The 16,343-nt window shown below is 43.6% G+C and overlaps 1 protein-coding gene across 1 annotated transcript; it reads right to left on the bottom strand.

Moving 5' to 3' along the window:
* Positions 1 to 690: 690 nt before the first annotated feature.
* On the bottom strand, positions 691 to 11,535 carry ACTC1 (actin alpha cardiac muscle 1). Its single transcript, XM_082240815.1, has 7 exons — positions 11,397 to 11,535; positions 9,980 to 10,128; positions 7,595 to 7,919; positions 6,055 to 6,216; positions 4,875 to 5,066; positions 1,207 to 1,388; positions 691 to 1,034 (listed from the first exon to the last, which is right to left on the bottom strand). The coding sequence occupies exons 2-7, from the start codon at positions 10,106 to 10,108 to the stop codon at positions 891 to 893; spliced, it is 1,134 nt and encodes a 377-aa protein (XP_082096941.1). The 5' UTR covers positions 10,109 to 10,128; positions 11,397 to 11,535; the 3' UTR covers positions 691 to 890.
* Positions 11,536 to 16,343: the final 4,808 nt, after the last annotated feature.

Genomic DNA, 16,343 nt, shown 5'->3' on the forward strand with positions numbered 1-16,343 from the left:
TAGCACCCACAGTGGGGCGGAGAATTTCCTGGCCTGGTGCCAGACAGGAATAAGAACTGGGCTGTAAAAGCACCAATAACATTTTGTTTAAAATTGTAACTACTCCAAACGTTTGCTTCAGCACATCCAAGCTTTACAGTTCTTTCTTTCAGGGTTTGGCGTAGGCTTGAGAAGGTAGGGGAGGGCAAGTTGTCAGAAGAGATTAGTGTTTTCCTTTGCTCTGTCTTGCCCAAAGAAAATAATTGATGGGTATTTGAAGGATTAAGAAATCAACCCAATTTATTATAAATAACTCTCTGATCATATTAACATAACAGAATTGGGTTTGCTGAGCAGTGCTTAAGCTTTCAATGCTTAGATTACGCTGAGCTTTACTGGAGGAGAAAATTTTCCAAATCTAGTGATTTAATGCAAAACAGATTGTCACTCCTGTCCTATATATTTTATTTACCCCGGGCCACTGCTTTTCAAATATTAGCATCAAATATTTATCTGTTCAAGTTTCAAAAGGAAAGCAAAAATACATAGACAGATTGAATTAATAGGAAGAAGCTGAGCTTCTTGTTCCACCAAACAGGATCACTCTGGAGGACAATGATGTCTTGAATGCTAAGTGCCACAAATATATATATATATATTACTAATCAGGTTTTGGATGTCCACACAAAAGAAAACAGCCTGAAGAGCATATTTAGGTTGCAAGTCCCAGATCATGTTTATTTATAAAGCAATAAATATTCAAAGAAGCACAAATAAATTGCACGGGTGTGTGTAAACAAACTGTACAATAACTGAACCAAGTTCAGGAAGGATTACTGGAAAAAAAGACTTCAAGAAGCATGTTGTCATCCTGAGTGGGAGATGAGTGGAGGGGGAGGGCAGGGAGATGCTTAGAAGCACTTGCGGTGGACAATTGATGGGCCAGCCTCATCGTACTCCTGTTTGCTGATCCACATCTGCTGGAAAGTTGAAAGAGATGCTAAGATGGAACCACCTATCCAGACAGAGTACTTCCTCTCAGGAGGGGCAATGATCTAAAGAGAGGGAAAGAAGCAAGGTTCTCAGTTTCCAAACAATATAACTGCTTGCATAATTGTTTCTGCTGTCCCATAAGACATCGACACACAACCTTCATACACATTTTCAGATTTGGGTAAAGTTGAAATTACTCTGATTTTCAGTTTGGAACATAAAAGATGTGCTCACCTTGATTTTCATGGTGCTGGGAGCCAAAGCGGTAATTTCTTTCTGCATACGATCTGCAATACCAGGGTACATGGTAGTACCACCTGACAGTACATTGTTCGCATACAGATCTTTACGTATGTCAATGTCACACTTCATGATGCTGTTGTAAGTAGTTTCATGAATACCAGCAGATTCCATGCCTTGGAAAGAAACGAAAATGTGTAGTCATTGAATGATGAAGGTAGAGGAAATTTTATGAAATGCTGTTCGTAAGCAGAAAGCTACATAAGAGAACTGAAAATGCAAAAAGCCATTTTCTCATCAAGAATTTGCCATAAAATTGGGTAAAAAATTTTTAAAAACCCTAATATCTGGGTTAATAAATAAGGCATGAAAGGAAAGGAGGCAGGTGGAATAGTTTTTAATAAAATATAATAATAGTAGTAATAATAATAATAATAATAATAATAATAATAATAATAATAATAATAATAAAAGATTCAGAATGTGGCATAATGCCAGTTATACCACAGAAATGTAGCTTGTTCAGAACTTCACAGGTGTCACTGTGTGACATTTGGCTATACATAGGGGCTGTGGAAACACAATCACTGTGTTCACAGAAATGGTTGTTTACTGTGTTGCACTGATTCGTTTTTACATTTCTCAAGGCAACTTTAGCACACCAAAGCTTTAAAGCAACGTTCCAGGGAATGTTAAGATTGTTTGCATGAACAACAAAAAAAGTGCTGTATGAACTGTTTTTGTGTCAGCATGTTAGATGGATATGCACAGCACATGTCCTCATAAATTTATACACAGCACAGTTTTTTTTAATGACTGGGCTAATTTGATTTGACATGATGCAATGTAAGACTGATAGCCCACATGGTGAGAACTTCAAGGCACAGTGGGCTATGCTAGCAATTGCATTTGAAAGTGGAGAAATGCAGAGCCTGTGTTTATGAAGGCGACAGATGATGAAGGTATGAGCAGCAGCTTAGCTGTGAGCATGGGGAGAAAATACATCAGAAGTAAGAATTTACGGGTTACGTTCCAATGTATTAGTTGACAGGTGGCTGCTTAAAGTGAGCTGAAACTTGATCCTTAACGAAACGGCAGCTGACGAGCAGCTGCATTTGAACACACAAAACTTACACTATAAACACTTGCTGCATCCATCAGATTTATTTGGCAGAACAAGGGGAGATTACTATCGCAATCAAATCAAAGGTTGGTTTTAGGAAATAGGAATCTACCCCAGCCTTTCTGGAGCTTCAAGTTATCTTTGGGGCATTTACAGGGTGCAGTTCTCAGGCACTGCTCTGGTAGCATCTCCACTCATTTCAATGGATCTTATGCGGAGTTGTCCCTGCAAACTCTATTGAAGTGCAAGGAGGTAAAACCTCTGCAACACGGGGTGCATCGTGTCCTTTGTCTAAGGTATATAAACCCTCATAACTATGGCTCAAATAAAACTCACAAATGCAGTCAATCAAAACCACAATGCCAAGCTACTAACACACAGCCTTTCCTCAAGCATATTACTTTCCTTTATTTGTAACTCGTCACTTTGACGTTACTAACATACTGGATCTGGCATAATCTGGAGTGCCATTCTATATTTAATAAATCATTGTTGTTGTTGCTGCTGCTGCTGCTGGGCACTAGAAGGATCAACAATAAATTAGCCATGGATACAAGTTTCTGCAAGGCCAGAAGACCTGCTCTTTATTGCATTCAAGATTCAATTGCCAAAGAAAAAATTGCACTTGAGGAGCATTTATTGTGATTATTTTCTTTTGTTGAACATCGCAATGTGATTGGCACAGGACAACCACTCTGGTCTTTAAAGTAAATGGTGTTGTGCCTTTGGCATTCATGCCTGCGACACAGGCACATCCATGGCAATAGACATTCGGCACATAAAACTAGGGAGCTAGCCAGATATGTAAATATTCCTAATGGATGTCTCCTCACCCCTCCCCAACACCCCTAGTGTAATTAGTCATTTTGCTGATGGAGAGAAGCCTCACACGGCTGGATAATTTAATTTAATTAACTGAGAAGAATAACCAAGAGGATAAAGTTATTAGGCCTCAGACGCACATGTTTGTTGGACTAGATGCAGTAATTCTTCGGGATACACATGTCTCCTCCCCCCCCCCAAAAAAAGAGCAAACTCAACAAATGAGGATTTTTGCTGTGTGGTGAGAACATGTGCCAAAAAAAAGGAATGCTGCAGCAGCTGACACTCAGTTCCAATGCTACATTTTACTCCTTTAGTGCCACAGTTTGCTAGACACTATCTAAACAAAGCAATCCATCTCCTTAGACTTTGTTATCACCTGCTAAATACAATAAAGCCCCCCTAAACTGGTCCTTGGTCATCAACAAGGCTCACAGTGGGGATGGGATGCCATTCCACAGAGACATAACAATGTGGTAGAGCCAATGTGGTGAAGTGGTTTTTTGTCAGACTAGGACCTGGAAAACCACACTCAGTCATGAAAGCTCACATGAAAACCAGTCATTGTCTCTCAGCCTAAACTACCACAAAGGGTTGTTTTGAGGATAAAATGGAGAAGGTCAAAACCATGTATACTGCCATCTTGATTGAGTACCTTGGAATAGGGGTGGACTTTGGTAATATGGCGCCCTGAGTGAGGTCAGAATTTGGCGCCCCCCACCCCAATACTACTTATTTTCACAATAATTCCTTTTGGTACAGATGCTTTGTTATGGATGTTACTAGTAGCTACCCATGGTTGTTGTTGTTGTTTTGCACCCCAGCTCAGCCCTGTGTGTGAGAGCCACCCGCACCACCCTAAATCCAGGAGAAAGGTGGGATAGAAACTTTATCAATAATAACTCCCCAAAGCATCTTCAACCCCAAAGGGGTTAGATTTCTCCATGAAAGTATTTTAAGCCATTGTACACAGCAGCAAAGTTGTGTATAGTATTTCAAAGCAGACATCTAAGCAGATGAGGACCTACACAAATAGGGAAACTATGATTGTGTATTTAAAAAATGTACTCGGCAAGTGCCACAAACAAGAAATCCTCCTTTTAAGGAAGATACCACTTATTTCTTATGTAGTAGAGCCGGTCTATGGATAGTCAAGAGCAGGTGCCTATTATTTTTTGTGGCTATAAAGTATGTGTTGCATGTAACTTGTATATTATATACAGTGGTACCTCTGGTTACAAACTTAATTCATTCTGGAGGTCTGTTCTTAACCTGAAACCGTTCTTAACCTGAAGTACTACTTTAGCCTCCCACTGCCGCTGCGCCGTCACCGCACAATTTCTGTTCTTATCCTGAGGTAAAGTTCTTAACCCGAGGTACTACTTCCAGGTTAGCGGAGTCTGTAACCCGAAGTGTTTGTAACCTGAGGTACCCACTGTAGATGGTGCACTAGTTGTTCTGTAAGTGTGAAATGCCATTGTAATCAGTGAGATGCTTTCTTCCTTAACTGATCTTGTTGGGGGGGGGGGCGGTTTGTTACCAGAAGTTTTAGTTCTGTGATTGAATCTGGCCTAACTATCCCACTACCTTCCCCACCCCCCAATCGCCACACACACTTCCTTCCATCAGGCACTTGTCAGTAGTAATGATCCTAAAATTTGTGAGGGATTCTGTAACACAGATGAGTTTTGCATGTTGCATGCTTCAGGACACTTACCAATGAAAGATGGTTGGAAGAGAGTTTCTGGGCAGCGGAAACGCTCATTCCCAATTGTGATGACCTGGCCATCAGGCAACTCGTAGCTCTTCTCTAGAGAAGAGGAGGAGGCTGCAGTAGCCATTTCATTCTCAAAGTCCAGAGCAACGTAGCACAACTTCTCCTTAATGTCACGGACAATCTCACGTTCAGCTGTAAAGGCAAAACCAGAAATTAATGGCAGAGAAGAGGAGATAAAGGCTAAGGAAAGACAAGTGGGAACCAAGGCGAATGAAAGTGTATTGAGGAAAGAAACCATCCCTTTCTCTGAGAGGTTCCCTGCACTCAAACAGGAGTATAGAGATCTGTCACATCCTGGAGGTGCCTACAGCATCACTCAATAAACTAGATGGGTTGAAGAATTGTAGGAGAAGCAGGATTTGCACAAAAGCAAAGTCTTGCAGGGTAAGAGGAGAAAATGGTAGTGGGGGTGGCCCATGTGGAATCTGGCAAGAAGCACAGTTCCAGTCAGAGGATTAAAATATATACCATATTTTTTGTTCTATAAGACTCACTTTTTCCCTCCTAAAAAGTAAGGGGAAATGTGTGTGCGTCTTATGGAGCGAATGCAGGCTGCGCAGCTATCCCAGAAGCCAGAACAGCAAGAGGGATTGCTGCTTTCACTGCGCAGCGATCCCTCTTGCTGTTCTGGCTTCTGAGATTCAGAATATTTTTTTTCTTGTTTTCCTCCTCCAAAAACTAGGTGCGTCTTGTGGTCTGGTGCGTCTTATAGAGCGAAAAATACGGTATTTTTTAATCCATTTTATATGACTTCGGCTATCATTGAATTTAATTCTACCGAGTTGCTATTTTCAAGTCTTCTAAAAGTGGTATGTGTTCATGTAGAATGTAGCAAAACTCATGTTTTAAAAGAAAGTTAAGCAGAATATTTTTGCATGAAATGTGCACATTTTATAATCAACATGTTTGGGGAGGGTTTTATAATAAAGCGGAATTAGTTCACAGAAATACCTTTTAATTGTGGTGACAATGTAGGCAACGTATTTAGTATGTTCAACATTTTGTTGCCGTGCTTGTGTGTATGTGTAGTCAAAATCTTCATGGACAGATAGAAATATATATTAAAACAAACCGTTGCTCCCCCCACCCACATTTCCAAGTGAGCCTGAATTGTGCTTACCAGTTGTCACAAAGGAATAACCACGTTCTGTTAGAATCTTCATGAGGTAGTCGGTCAGATCCCTGCCTGCCAGATCCAGGCGCATGATGGCATGAGGGAGAGCATAACCTTCATAGATTGGGACATTGTGCGTAACACCATCCCCGGAATCAAGGACAATACCTGTGAGATAGTAATGGCCAAGAACAGATAAGCCTCTACGCAAACAAACCTATAGCAATGTTTTCAGGAGCGATGGGGCCTTTCAACAAGCAATTTAGCAGGTCAGAAGAATTTGTATGCAAATAAAGACTCAAGTGGTATAACAAAAATGACTGAGGAGGAGAGCTTTCTTATTTCAAATAGTTCTCAGCATCATGCCACAGACCATAATATCCAAGGCAAAGACTTCCTGAAATTCATCTTCAGCTTACCTTTTCTACCAGTAATGGTACTGTCTTCCATTGCAACTATGGTAAGATATTTATTTTTTTAATACTGAGAGTATTTACTACAGATTGTTTCCCCCCCAGCATAGCGTGCCCATGCTGTATTCACAAAATGGTGTCATTTATCCCACAAAGCTGCTATAACATATAAAGGGCCAAGAGCACCTGATCATCATCCTTCATCTTGGCTAGGCAATGGTCAGGTGAGAAGGAATCACATGATTGGCCTGCCCATATGGTAGGAGAGCCTTCTCTGAAGTGGTAACCCCTTTATGGAATCATCTTCCCTTCTTTGTGTTTGTTTTGGCACCCGCTGAAGAGCTTTCTGTTTACCCAAGCCAGGCTTCTTAAATAATTTAATCTGGGCCTGAGTCCCTGTTTCTTAAAATCAGTTTTTAATTTTGGGAGTTTTGTTGTACTTCTGCAGTTTGTTGTTGTCTTCCTTTTCAATGGCTTTATGTTTTACTTTGTATTCCAGGTGGCATTTTTTACTTGTATATTGTGAGCCACACAGATAATTTCATATTATGGGGTGACATTCAAATAAATTAGAGAAATCATAAAGAAAAAATGGGAAGGCGCCAACTGCAGGAAAAGAAGGGAGGAACTTCCCAGGTGCTCCTAAATATGTTTATTGGGCCCTTTGGTCTCCAGCTTGGTTGGTCTCCAAGATGGCGCCAGACCCTATGGGATTTGGGATACATATATTGATGCCATAGTGTTTACAGGGCACCACTTAGAATGGCTATTGCCATGCTTGCAAAGGGAGAAAAAGTTTGGGGTCTCTAATGTGCAATACAGTAGAGGCTGGGCATTATTGTAGGAACTACAGCTTTTTGAGAATCTCGCTCAGGGTTGGGGAAGCTATGGCAACTCCAGATGTTGCTTCAGCTACAACTCCCATCATCCCTGATTACTGCCTGGTGTTGGTTGGGGCTGATCCTAGTTGTGCTCCAACTTCTGTGGGGCTGATCCTAGTTGTGCTCCAACTTCTGTGGAGTCGCATGTTCCCCATCCCTGATCCAAATTTAATGCAGAATACAAGGAGGGAGTGAACTTGGTTGACTTAGGTGTAGAGAGACTGCTAAGCCAAACAACCAGTTGCTTTTTACCTGTAGTACGTCCAGAAGCATAAAGGGATAGAACAGCTTGGATGGCCACATACATGGCAGGCACATTGAAGGTCTCAAACATGATTTGGGTCATCTTTTCACGGTTGGCCTTGGGGTTCAGAGGAGCCTCGGTAAGCAGGGTGGGATGTTCTTCGGGGGCAACACGCAGTTCATTATAGAAAGTATGGTGCCAGATTTTTTCCATGTCATCCCAGTTAGTGATAATGCCATGTTCAATGGGATATTTCAGGGTCAGGATACCTCTCTTGCTCTGAGCTTCATCACCTACATAGGAGTCTTTCTGGCCCATACCAACCATGACACCCTAGAGGGCAGAAGAGACAAGAAAACAATGCCAGGCATTGTGAGACAGTGTAGCTTAAAGGACAAAATGATTAACTTCAGTGTGAGACAAGTGGAGGAAAGTTGATGAAAGATGGTGTCAACAATTCATCATTTAATTCATGTTATTAAAAGGTCATTTTCTTCTTTCGCTTGGTTATGGAACAGGTATAAAATGTGGGTGAGTGAAAGCTAATATATAAAATGTATTTAGGGTGCATTTGCATCACCTGTCATTTAGTAGTAGTTTACTAGTTTGTTCCAGCACTAACTACCACAGTAAAAAACAACAACAACAACTTCTCTAGTTTCCTCACTGGCAGCACAATGTGGACATTACTCCTGTACAATATTTCCACGTACTTCCCAAGATGAAGTAATTGATGGTTGGTTACTGTTGAAGTAAACTACATCTGTTTGGCAAATGCAGCCTCAGAAATTTAAGGAACAGCATTAAAGCATTTTGAAGTTATACTGATGGCATGCTTCAAGTTCTTCCACTTGAACTGGATAGCTGGGTCTGGGTCATGCCTGTTTTTCATTGCATCCATGAACCTGAATGGGCCAGCATAGTTCAACACATCACATTTGTTAGCAAATACATCCAATGTTATGTTCCAGAAATCATGCCAAGTTAAAGTTTAAAAAGTTAAAGGTGATCCCTTTCTATGGTTATGGGGAAAATTGGTTTTTTAAGACTTTTACAAAATTTGCAGATCAAGAGTAGCCCTTCAGAGGATGATGGACTACAACTCCCATCATCCCCATTCAGCATGGCCAGTAGCCAGGGATGATGGGATCTGTAGTTCAACAATGTTGTGTGAGTATAGAATAAGGATTGGCACTGCTACTACTTATTTGAGGAGACCCAAAAGTCATGTATTTATCATAGATATTAGATTGTTGCCAATCAACATACAAAACTTTAAAACTATTTTTCAACGGAAAGTGAATAAGAGAAAGTAACAGCCTGGGAGGTAACGCAAAAAGGAAAGTAAGCAAGAGAATAAGATACAAGTGAGAAGTAAATACAGGATAGAAAAGGGGAGAAATGGAGCAGAGGATTAAAAGCAAAAGAAGCAATAGAATGGAAGTTTAAGGGGCCATGGAGTAGTAAGAGGACGATGATATGGGTGATATGGAAAAAGTCACTATTTCTGATCGTAGTCCATCTCACAAGTCTGTTGTGAGATATGGAATAACCCCATTGACATTGACCTAAATTCCTTGGAAGGTGATTGGAATGCAAGTGAGGAAAATAGGATTATAGAAGCAGGGCATGCAAAATTGCTTTGCAGCCGCAAACAACTGGGGGAGAAGGTTGCTATTAATGAGCATTTATATAAGGTGCCAACTGTACATTGTAGGTCCTACAACATGAGGCACTGTGGAAGTGGCATTGTGCCAGACGGGAAGGTTTAGTTATGTGCAGCAACTATGTACAAGACAGGAACGGGAAGACCGATTTATATTAGTTTTGAAATCACTTCCAGTTTAAAAAGGTGGAACTCACCAATGGGGAAGAGGAATAGAAGATCAAAGCAAAGGGGGGGGGGCAAGGAATTGAAGTGTCACTAGCAAGTAAATGAAGACGGAGCTGGGATTGGAATGTCAAAAATTGGAACATGAATTCAATCAATCTATTGCGGTCAATGACCAAGTACTGTAGAAAACGAGTTTGAGGAGCGTTGTGTCTCTTTATGCCCAATGCTACAAGTTTATGATTTGTGGAGGCACACAAACTGATCTGCCAAACAGATAACGAAGAGAAAAGTTTGCGGCAAGGGGAGGGGGCGATTCACTGCAGCAGGCTGAAGAAGAGAAAGTTAGAGAAGAGAGGATTGCTGGGGGAGAGGGAATTCTGGAGAGGGAAAGACCGGAGTATACAGTGGAGCTAGGACGGGTTTTAAAGGAAAAGGGGGAAAGGACGCGTGTTCGCGTACACTGCACTTGTATGCATTTGTTTGACAGTCCCCCGGGCTAGACAAAGGAAAAGGCTGGTCTCTCCTTGTTCTTGGGTGTCGTCAGGGGTGGAAAGTTTACCTGGTGCCTGGGGCGGCCGACGATGGAAGGGAAGACGGCGCGAGGGGCATCGTCTCCGGCGAAGCCTGCCTTGACCAAGCCCGATCCGTTGTCGCACACCAGGGCGGTGGTCTCCTCGTCGTCACACATCTCGGGAAGGAATCAGGGAGCTGAAAGACACAAGATCGGCAAGTAGGGCGCGTCGTCGGGGCCGGGGGCCAGACCGAAAGCGGCGGCAGCGCTAAGCAGAGAGCCCCCGAGGCTGGGTCGCTTCGCCCCTCCCGATCTCAAAAGACCCTTCACGTCTAAGCACGAAGAGACAAAACAAACAACAACAAAACTCCAGCCAACCGAAAGTTTTCCGCTCGGGCCGGTTCCAGGCTTCAGGCAACGGGCTTCCTTCCCCACATGCCACCCATGATATTCCTTGGCTGCGCTCCTCTAATTCATCCGGCGGGGCTCCAGTTACAACAGGTCAGAATGCCTTCGCGCCACGGGAGACCCGACCGTAGTTGGCGCGGTCTACACATTGCTTAAGCAGGTGTCGTGTTTGGATCGCTTTAGGGAGTTAGTCCCTCGCGAATTCAACGCCGCCCGCCTCAAGCAATTTGTGGATCGCAGCGCTCTCCGTTTTCTTGTATTGCCCTGTCTCCAATCCCGGGACCCTCATATTTTTGACTGAATGCAAATTTGGAATCCCAGTAAGGTTGGTTTTTTTTTGTTGGTTTTTTGTGTTAGTACTTTCAAAAGTCGTTATTTCTTGGCATTCCCCTCCCCGCAACTGTAAAGGTGGGGAGGGTGAAATGTAAAGTTAGAAATAGCGCGAATGTGGCGGCTAAGAGAGCAAACACAACATTTCTTTGTTATGTCTCGGGCAGCGCGCTGCAAGCAAAACAAAACCACCGGTGAATTTTCCGAGGGAGACCAAATAGCTCAATCCTACACAGTTAACTCTGAGAGTAGTTGAACTTAAACCTGTTACTCTCTAGCCATCTCTTCCCTGCGCGCAAGCCGCGCAACGCACCCCAAAGGCGATCCACAATACGAATGGGAAGAGTAAATTTAAACCGATCTTGCCTGGCGCTTCATTGGCTGAAAGAGCGCGATCCTAACCGTAAGTAAGTCCTATTGGATGGGGCTTACCCCCAGGTGAAGCGGGGCTAGGATCGCAGCGCGAGGCTGCAAGTGCGCACAGCCCCATCGAACAAAGTGTGACTTGCTTCCAAAGGTAGATCCGTGCGCAGGGTTGCGCAGCGGATCCAATTCACTGCTTCGTAGCCCACCCAACCTCTCTGGATCGCACAGTCGCGCAAACACACGTCCCGTCGAAGGCAACCGAGGTGCTAGGCAGGGAGGCTGCCCCGAGGATGCCAAGCGCGGCTCCTGCCTTGCCGCATCCAGGCTTAGACGGCCGGGCTTGGTCAGCTGCGCTACTCACCAGCTCAACACTTATAACTGCGCGGGGGTCCTGAGTACCAGACTGGGTCCCGACTCGCAGGGAGCGCCACCCATTTATACTCGGCGGAGTGGCGGTGTCACTCTCCGGCTCCTGAGGGACCGGCCAGGCACCTTGTCCTTATTTGGTCGCCTTCACGCCATTGAGGAGCAGCGAGGCCATTAATGGAGTAGGGAAGGCAAAAGTCACAGCCCGGGCGAAACACTCGGGGCCCCACAGCCCATGTAAGGTCAGCCGAGGGGGTTTGTAGTCCAGCTGCTAAGGGGGATGGCCAAATAGGGAACCCTTTTGAAGGGGAGGGGGGCGAGTCTGTGTGTATGTGGGTGGGTGGGTGGGGGGTGGGAGACTCATGCCAACCCACTTCTGGAGGCAAGTTAAAACACATATGCCTCCTCAATGAATGGAAGTGGCTTTCTCCATCTTGGTGCGCTGCTTAAAGAATCTCAAAGCTGTGGAAAGATCAATGAATTAAGCTCTCGCTGCCACAGTGTCTGGCATGTGTCACTGCAGGGGGTGGGGGTGTCGGCAACTAGGCAGGGGAGGGAGAAGCTTTCAAAGGGCAGGGATGGATTCCTTCAGCAAGATGCAAGGAGCGTCCCCTCCCCCAGCCCAGGCCCCATTGCCTTCTGTGTGGGTTCCGAGACCACACATCATCTCTCCCCCCCCACCCCGATTTTTGTCCCCACTGCACAACCCCACCCCATAAGGGGTTGTTCATCTATAACATTCCTTAAGCCGAAAGGAGGTTTCACCAAAATCAGTTTCTGCACTTGGGGTGATCAGCCGGCGAGAGAATGTTTCAAACTGTCTCTTAGACTGTTTGCACTGTTTTCAGAATGCTTTGGGGAAAGTTTTATTATTTATGTTTTTGCTGCCCTGCGTTCCTTTGTAAGGAAGGGTGGGGTAGAAATTGAATAAATACCTATAAGGAATGAATAAGTGGGTTCTGCAGCTGAATGTTTTCAGTGTTTCCATTTCTCTGAGATTGCTCCGTTCCATTCCTACTCTACTTTCTGTCATTGTCCCCATCCAGCCCCCAAACAACCAACCAGTACCCCATGCAGGGCTGTCTTAAGCATATGCAGCGACAGGGTGCAAAGATCTGTCCAGTGCCCCCTCCAGGTTGCCCAGTCCCAGGCGCGCAGGAGAGTGGAGTTGGCTGGCCGCCTCAGCATCTCATTGGCTCGGTCGCCTCTGAATTCGCGGTGCAGAGCCGCCCACAGCAGAAGAGCATGCTGCGGCACTCCAACCAATGGATGGGCTCTTCCCCGGACTTAACTCTTGGGCCCCAGACTCTTGGCCTGGCACCCCTGAGACCCCAGCCCCCAGGTGCCCCGCACCCTAGTGCCTATGGGTAAGACGGCCCTGACTACATGGCCACTGAGCAAGGTTTGTTCCCATTGGGCTGTTTTCAGGGTTCCCTCTCCCTTTGGGTCCCCCCCCCCAGCACTTTTATTTGTACATTTGCAAACTTTGGGGATTCCCCAGCCCTGCTAACTACATAAGGAATGGCCCTCACATCCTGAACATTTGAAACATATTGACCCATTAACAAAATGTTAAATAAGTGCAATTGAGTATTTTATTTTGATTTTGTATTGTAAACTGTCCTGTGATCCTTGGATGAAGGGTGGTATAGAAGTTCTATGAATAAAAAAGTAAATAAAAAGTGATGAATCACAAGTGGCTAAAATGCAGGTGAGTTATTTCCATGACCATCTGTGTTCCCTTGCTATTAAATATTTCTGTCTCAGTGCGACATTTTACCTCATGGTGCTGGGCATTCCTGGCATTGTGGCAATGACCCACCCAGTGAAGTGGGTCACCCAGTGGCCATTAGAGCCAATGGTAAGTACATATTTGAGAGCTGATGTAGGGCCATGACTTTTTAGTGCATGGTTCATTGGTTGAAAAGCCCCTGCTTGAAACTTTAGGTCAGCCACAGATCCAGAGGCTGGCTTTGTGCAAACTAGGATGTCTCAGATCCAGGTCTGCAATAGAGGAGTGATCATCATATTGCTTTACCTTGTTATAAAGTTGATGAGGATGATGATTAGGGTGGTTAATGGAGTAAAAGGCTTCATTGGCTTCTTATCTAGACCAATTTCCTATTCAGCGATCACATCCATACAGGAAGCTGCATGTAGTTTGTCAAATGGGACAGATGAAGTCATGAATTGATAACGTTAATTGAAAGTTTTGTCATGCCAGAGTAGAGTTCCATACTGGAAATTCTGTCTTATGTGCAGCAGCTCATGGAACTAGGAAGTCCATAATCTAAGCAACAAGCTCATTCGTCATAACTTCGCAATGTGTACAAGGAATTCATGAGGAAGGGAGAACAGAACTGTTTCACTAGCCTGGTCCCCAATGCCATGTGTCCCTTGGTGCTGCCTCTGACCTTCATGCACAGAGTGAAAGATCTGAAAAGTGGTGTGGACAGAGGTGATTTTTTCCAGACCTGTGAAAAGGTCATCAGGGTGGCATATGATGTCAGAGGTGGTGCCAGTAGCATGGCCAGAGTCCCCTCTTATCCATCTGCTTATTATGCACACGGAGAGAAGGTCTCAGCAAAATCATAATGTATTTGGACTGTGAGTCCCTTGAGGACAGAAGTGTCCACATTTGGAGAAACTGCTGTAAGCTGCTTTGAACCCAGGGGACAGAACAGGAGATACATCTAATAATTTTTTAAAAAATGTATTGCTAGATTTCAGAAATTTACACAGGATGTTTTCAACAGTACCATCCACAATAAATAACCTTTCATGGGGTTCTTTTAAAAAGAAAGAAAGAAACTGTGTTTTGGAACTCATCAATTTCTTTCTTTTTCCTCTTTCTTTCATAGCCAGCTCTTATTCAGTAACAGCAGGTGAGCAGGCTGATTACTGAGACTGTCATGAAAAAGTACCTAACTAAGAGAGAAAGCAGCATATGTTTCTGACACAGAGTGCACTAGAAGTGTCTTTAAGCTTTGATAAACACGGGAAGAAAAATGCTTGCCTCCTGTAATTTGGCAAATAGGCAAGATGTGTGTGGCGGGGGCATGTTTCTGATGGATTGGATTGCATTAGCACATGTTCATTTAACCTTCCAGTTTTTGTCCTTTTTTGTGCACGTTTGATTGTTACTGCATAGTAATGCACACAAGGAAGATGAAACAGCTTGAACCACAAACAAACAAACAAACAAACAAACAAACCAAAAAACGAGCTCTGGTATTAATGAAATGTTGCAGTTGCTTCCCTGCTCAGTTGTTGAAACATCTACATTCATAATTTGCTCCAGCGGTGGAATCTCAAAGATTCATCCCAACAATTTAAGGATTTTTTGTTGTTCTTTAGTTAAAAATAGAAAGACCGGAGAGGCAGTTGTTGAGTGGGCTTCGCTTGGTATGCAATGGCCCAGATTGTCAATGTGTATCCTAGAGGAACTTCATTATATGGCAGAGTACAATGTCCTTTGGGAACTCAGACTTTAAATTATCCAGACATGTGCATGTCTATGTGAGATATTTGGAAAGCAAGCATCAGGAAGGGGGAGAGGAGGACTCTGCTAGCTACTTCTAATTAAAGGTGTATGCCACAATGCACTTGTATTTTGCTGTTTTATCAGCATTTCCCACACAAAAATCTTATGTACACACCAGATGTTGCAAAGCGGCGTGTGCTGTCATAAAAGAAATTACAAAACTTGCACCTTTTCCAGATTATTTTCTCTGAAATACAGTCTTACTGGGAACCTTAACAACATTGTTTTTGGGGTATTGTAACCAAATAGGGGAATTAGGTGTTCTTTGACCTTATAACAGATGAAACACTGGGTGTGTAAATAGTCAATGAGGTATTTAGCTCAGGATGCTAATCCTGCTTTGGTTTTCTCCTCAGCCTATTCTCAGTGTTGGAGCTAATAACAATTTGCAAAGTATTAGAGAAGTTGTAACAAAACCCCAAGCACACTGGCTCCCCCTCAAAACAGAATTGCATGGAGAAATGTTTTCTGTCTCTAGAAATATATAGATACCAAACTTCCTCTCACCCCAAGAGAATATAAGCAATGGAGCCTTTCCACAGCACACAAAGGCATTTCTGTGGGTGTGTTATGGATGGAGATGGTGAATTTGAACTTTACTGAAAGGACAGCAGAAATCAAAACTATCCATTTATTACCTTCAAACCCTTGGAAGTATCCACTTATTGAACCATTCGTTATAAAAGCTCTGTTGAGTAGAATGGTAAGTTAATGTGTGTAAATAAAAAAATGGCATCTGCCCCATTACAGCCTTTCCCAAAGAACCCATTCCTATGGCCAAAATCCTACTGCTTCCCATAAAGTGATGTTACAGTGGCTGGTGAACAGGAAACAAACAAACAAATAAACAAACAAAAACATTACTTGAGGGTTACATAATGTTGGGATCAAAAAGGCACTGGAAGAGTCAGGTTTTTCAACTATGTTGTTGCATAGTTCCTCTAACACAACAGGGCTTTTCCCCCCCCTTTCCTCTCCTTACCACCCCCAGGGCCCCCCTAAATTTGCACTGGAGGGTTGGGAAAATTCTAGAGAACGTTTAGGGTGCACGCAAGGGGAGGAGACAGTCCTGTCATGCAAGCAGATCTTGTTCCCCTCGAGCACACCCCATTTAGCGCTACATTGAATTCCACCCTTTGTTTTCAAAAATACCAGATCAGCTCTTGCCAATTCAGCACAGAAGAAGTTAACCTGATCATAAGAAGGTGAATGATTAGAGATTGGAATGGCCTGGAACATCTCCCAAAAGAGCTGCTAGGCATTTGTAAATAAAGTGCACAACTAATGTACAGCTTCCCTTCTTCCTGTGAGTTCTGAAGTGACAGATATCCACAAAGACAGCTGTTTTATTTATGGAGCCATAGGGCCTCAGGTGCTACCAGAAGCAAATCTTCTGTT

Source organism: Podarcis vaucheri, assembly GCF_965113315.1.
Source record: "Podarcis vaucheri genome assembly, chromosome: 1".
NCBI classification, from domain to species: Eukaryota; Metazoa; Chordata; class Lepidosauria; order Squamata; family Lacertidae; genus Podarcis; species Podarcis vaucheri.

What these genes read in the sequence shown, in the direction of transcription:
- ACTC1 (XM_082240815.1), bottom strand. Translation starts at nt 10,108, where the DNA reads ATGTGTGACGACGAGGAGACCACCGCCCTGGTGTGCGACAACGGATCG. An exon ending in TCGGCCGCCCCAGGCACCAG is followed by an intron (nt 7,920 to 9,979) that starts GTAAACTTTCCA and finishes TCTGCCCTCTAG; the next exon opens with GGTGTCATGGTTGGTATGGG. An exon ending in TGCTTCTGGACGTACTACAG is followed by an intron (nt 6,217 to 7,594) that starts GTAAAAAGCAAC and finishes ACTATCTCACAG; the next exon opens with GTATTGTCCTTGATTCCGGG.